The sequence below is a fragment of the Diplotaxodon limnothrissa genome, linkage group LG5 (assembly GCF_057381915.1).
Source record: "Diplotaxodon limnothrissa isolate DT_005_m linkage group LG5, D_limnothrissa_male_GT1.1, whole genome shotgun sequence".
Taxonomy (NCBI): domain Eukaryota; kingdom Metazoa; phylum Chordata; class Actinopteri; order Cichliformes; family Cichlidae; genus Diplotaxodon; species Diplotaxodon limnothrissa.
In genome coordinates this window covers 34,372,665-34,377,966 of record NC_140600.1, presented here as the reverse complement: position 1 = coordinate 34,377,966, position 5,302 = coordinate 34,372,665, and the positions used below count along the sequence as shown (strand labels likewise).

The following is a 5,302-nucleotide window of genomic DNA, read 5'->3' as shown; positions in this document are numbered from 1 at the left end:
GTCCCTAAGGACCCCAAAGCGCTTTACACAATCCATCAAGCAGTGCAGCTTCATAGCTTACCAAAGTCGTACCAAAACATTTGACATATTTTTTTAAGCTGTGTACCACATAAAATTGGTTCGAGGTCAGTAAGCACAACCAGAATTCATACATAAGGCAGACTGTCGATTTTTGAGATGAAAGGATTTTAGGCCGTGCGTCAACGCATTAGCCCGGTTAGCTCACTAACGCCACCCAGCCCCACGCACGGGGTGATCCGCGGTAACTAGTTAACGGAGATTTGCCCCGTTAATGCAGTTATGGCATTGACTTTACGCTGACAGCACTAAAATAGTAATCTTCAAATGTTTTCTTTTTACCGACCAGCTCCTCTTTGATAGCTGCCGTGTCCATCTTGTCGTTGCCTGCAGGTGAAGCGATGGGGGAGGGGGAGTTGTGTTCAGTGAAGGAGAGAGGCGGAGTAACACAGCGTAGAGACAAAAGTGGACGAAAGAGAGGCAAACTTGCGGCTCCACGAGTATAATTATAATGTAACATAGACTATATCGATATAAACGATATTGTCACATCTCATATTTCATTTAGTTCATTTAGTGGAGCTCGCTGGCCATGAGGACTCCACCACCCCGTTCACACAGAAACTAAAGCACACATTTTATTGGCTAAATGTGATTCGAACAAATTAAGACATAGCAGCAGGCGCCCCCGAATTTTATTTTATTTTATTTAAATAGCGGCGGGGGGTTGCTGCCGTTGGTCATGAGTGAGTGAAGAAAATATAATCTGATCAAACATTATTCAGCTTTAAATATTGTTCAGCTTTAAAGTTACTGTGCAACTGTGTAATAAAAATGTGCTCACGACTTTGGCCTTGAGAGCGATAAGAAGCGATCGCCTCATCCTGCAGGTGGAAGATATCTGCAAGCGAGGAGGCTAGAACACCCAAGGCCGATTTCCTTTTATGGAGTTGTTTTTCTGCTAATGCAGCACTTTCCTCACAACCCCCTCCTGTAAGTTTTAGAGAATATATACCTATCCTCACAGCAAATCTCAGGAATCTCCTGATGTGAGCTGTGTTGAGAGATTGTCTCTGTCTCAATAAAAGTTCACTGATTCCCCATCTGCTGCAGGTGTCCGGTTGTCTTCATTCTCCGCCAGCCTGGTTAAGTCAATTCCTCCTTAACATCTAAAAGAACCTATTTAATGAAGGAAGACGGGTTCACTTTGTGTTTAATATTATTCTATTGCTGTTGTTGTTTTTTTTATATCCTTCAATTGGCGTCACGGAACAGGATCCGCTCCAGGTCAACTGGAACGGATGGGAGGACTTCGGCCGTGGTCTGAGTGAACGGAGTTTGGACAAAAGCTGTGTGCACACAAAAACAAGGTAAGCAGACCTTTTATTTCTGCTATATTGAACATTATAAAAATACTTAGTGTCCAAACTCCTAGTAATTCATAACCAAAATTGTCTGGCTTACTTAAGGCTTGTTGAGAATCAGACAAGTGAATAAGAAATAAGTGAATAAGAGATAAGTGAATAAGAAATAAGTGAATAAGTGAATAAAGATAAGAGTGAACTGAGGTCTGACCACGGTTGCAGCCGACGGGTTGCTCTCCGGTGTCGGATAAATACCTCAGTGCAGGTCTGGGACCTTGAAAGGGTTTATTAGTAACGCCTTTCTAAACAAATTAAAAGGTTAAAGGCCTTGAGAATATTTTTTAGTAATATTCTCTAAACTACAGAAGGGTTAGGAAGGCCCAGAGGACTTTATTAGAAAAGATCCTCTAAAACTTAAAAAGGAGAAGTACTGGTTGGAGTCCAAAGGAGGGGTCCCTTTGATCAATAGGAGAAAACGGATCTCTTCTTAAAACCCCGATGATTTTAGTGTTTTAAATGTTTTGATGTTCTGTTTGATATTGGACACACATAAATACACGCTGAATGCTTGCTGTGGAACACTGGGCAGGACAGTTTGGTTCTCCGTTGTTCACAGATTACACAATTAAAGGAACTAGGTTCCTCTTTTGGTTAAAATAATACACCACACATAGAATTTTTTTTTTTACACATTTATTACATACATAAGGAGGGTAATGAGTGACTGCAGGTAATGTATGAAGTGTGAATGAGACGTGTGAACAAGGTGACAACCAACTAGCACCCCTATCAGGAAGCTCTAGGCAAGGTTACCCGCCAGACTCCGGTTTGGTAGAAGCTTGGTAACACCTGAAGGGATATTTCAGTGCTGACTCACCTTTAAAGCAGCGCCCCAGCTGTTAGTGCCTAACAGAGGCAGAAACCCAGCTGGCCCAAATTCTCCTTTAAAATCAATAAAAGAACACTCCTCCATTGACAGTAAAATGGATGGAGAATTAGATCGAGAAACTAATGATGATGGTTGGGGTCCCGGTGTTATTCTTAGCACATTGGGAGAACAATTAACATGTGTTGAGACAGTCATCAACTCCACACACCAGCCTAAAGAAGCAAAAAAGCAGAAAGAGTCATTGAGGAAAACAGCTGAAAGGTTAATGAAAGAAAAGGGAAAGGACGAGGGGAGTAGTGGTAATTGGGGAATAATTTGGCAGAATAAGGCTATGCAGGCAAAAGAGAAAGAGGAAGAAGCCAACTCAGCAGCAGCAGGTGCAGGTGTGATGAGCGGGGTGAGACACAGAAAGGAAGCAGATAAGCACGCAGGCCGCAAAGTTAAATTTAATCACTGGGTGTGTTTATGGGAAACTGCAAAACCACACATGAAGAAAAATAGGTCTCAGCCACCTCCCTATTCTGCCTCAACTCCTCCCTCAGCAGGCATATATCCGGTACTTAATATCTCTGGTGGAATAATGACTATTGGAGAAGAACCGCCCGTAGCTCCAACTCCCATAGATACCAAGCATTTTTGCCCAGGAAGCTCCTCTCTGTCGGCGACATCCTCAGCTAGTAGTAGAGCCCCCTCCTCTATGTCCCATTGTTTTGGAACCGGATCTGAGGGCCTAACTGACCCATTTGCGAGCGCACCATTTGCGGTTCGAATGAACAGACAGGAACCCACTGAACAACAATTAACTGATCTAGAAGCAGCATTACGCAGCTGCTTAAATGAACATAGGTCAGTGGTCCAGGTGAATAATCGTGTTGCGTCAGCCCCCCTTTCCCGGTCCAACCCCTTTGCCAGCACTCCTGTCGCTGTTAAGGGAGATCTGACCGCTACTGCAAAAACTGAGCCTGGCACTTCACCAAATGTCACAGTTACCATGTCTTTGGTGGGCCGTCAGGATCCGGAAACACAGATGAGTTTAGCCCACGTTTTTGCTGACACTGCTACCCCACCAGGCGGGGGAAAAACTGAGGATACTGATGATGAACTCAGTGACCTTAACAATACACCCCTCTCTACCTCTCCCAGTTTAGGATATCAGACTAGATCTAAGGGCCCTGTGCCTCAGCCTCCAGGCATGTTTCCCCTGGTCCAGACTAAAGCGCAACGTACACCAGTGTATCAACCTTATTCATTCGGAGATGTCCAGGCCCTAGTGGACAAACTCCCTGACATAATGGAGGGAGGGAATGCCTGGTTGGCTGGTTTGGATAAATACACAGCTGGACAGGACCTCGCACTGGGAGATTTTAGAGCTATTATAACTAGGTGCACATCCCGATCTCAGGCAGCGGACCTGGAACAAAATGCGGGTACTACCATGCATGAGAACGAGGTGCCACTGATGCAGGCCTTGAGGTTTATTGGACCGGCCCTGCGCAAACAATTCCCACCCAAAAATCAAGGCACCTTACAGAAATTTAAATGGGAGGGAAAGCAAAATCCCACCCATTATCTAAATCAGGCTGTTGAAGACTGGGTGAACCATACAGGTCATCACCCCAGTAGGACTTGTTCACAGAGCATGTGGTTTAGAAGGGCGGTGCTGAGGGGCATTCCGGAGTCAGTAAGCCAGAAAATGGAGGATAATCCTGATTTGCAGGACTGTGACTTTGCAATCTGGAAGAAACATTTGATTTTTAATCTTAACAAAGTGCAGATTAAGTCTGATGATAAAGCGGAGAGCGTCGAAGATTTACAGTTGCAACTGTTGAAGGTTCAGCTGCAGAAAGCTAAAAACGACCTGGGTGGAAAAGGTGACAAGCCTAAAAAGCAGCTTGTGGCCGCTGCGGCTCCCCCTCCTGGTCCAGTTGCCCCTGATTTGTATCCGAACCCATGGCCAACTGATCCACAGCCCCCCCAGTATGGTGCTTATCACTCCCCGGCCCCTTATGGGCAGAGAGGTTCCCCATTTGGAGGAAACAGAGGTGGTTTCAGGGGAAGGGGTCAGATGGGAGGTGGTAGGGGAGGCCAGATGTATGTTTGTTTCCGGTGTGGACAACCTGGACACTGGGCTAAAGCGTGCCCTTTGAACCCGGCTGCTGGAAGAGGCAGGGGAGCCCGTGGTGGGCCCTATCAGCATCCTGGCCACAGAGGTGGACCTCGTGGTGCTTTAGTTGAAGTGCCCCCGGCCCCACAGATGCCTGTGATGGGGTGGGAGTACTACGAGGGTGGTCCCCAGCTATAGGACACCCCACAGACTGCCCAGGACGGTGAAGGGACAACGGCGGACCCTATGCTGTCCATAACTGTAGATAGAAGAAGAAGCAGCTTTTTAGTGGACACTGGAGCTACGTACTCCACCATTAAGGATGTTGCTCGTGAAAGACTTACTGACACAGTGATTACAGTGGTGGGCATATCTGGGGAACCTAAAACTCTGCCTTACACCGTGCCCCTCCCCACAACGGTTGGAGATCAGACTTTGTTACACAGCTATGTGTGTTCAAAACAGGCTCCTGTGAATTTACTGGGAAGAGACTTGTTGATTAAATTAGGAGCCACAATACTCTGCTCTTCACAAGGCCTAACTGTGACTCTCCCTACTGGGGTTGTGCTTCCCTGTTCTAATGGGCCAGAGGGAGGTGGTCAGTTTCTACTGCAACCCTCCTCCTGTTTGGCGGACTCTGCTGACATCTACTGGGCATTATTGGAAGTTGAAACACCTGCTGAACCAGGAGTTTGTACTGCTTTTCAGCAATGGCGGCCGTGGCTCTCACTCCTACATCCTTATGTCCCTCCCCCTGACCCACCTCATGTTACACTGTTTTATGACAGGCATGACACCACCTGGTACCAGCACATGTTCCAAGAGCAGTGTGAGGGGCGGGCTTGGTCTCTGAACATGTCGTGCATTTTTGCGGCACCGGAGGGAGTGGCAGCAGCGGTTACTTTTACAACAGATCAATTACAGTGG

General features: G+C 46.5%; 1 protein-coding gene across 1 annotated transcript; it reads left to right on the top strand.

Moving 5' to 3' along the window:
* The first annotated feature begins 1,528 nt into the window (after positions 1–1,528).
* LOC146632718 (uncharacterized) lies at positions 1,529–4,625 on the top strand. Its single transcript, XM_085353463.1, has one exon. It carries the CDS (start codon positions 2,366–2,368, stop codon positions 4,571–4,573), a length of 2,208 nt encoding a protein of 735 aa, XP_085209589.1. The 5' UTR covers positions 1,529–2,365; the 3' UTR covers positions 4,574–4,625.
* The last annotated feature ends 677 nt before the right edge of the window (positions 4,626–5,302 follow it).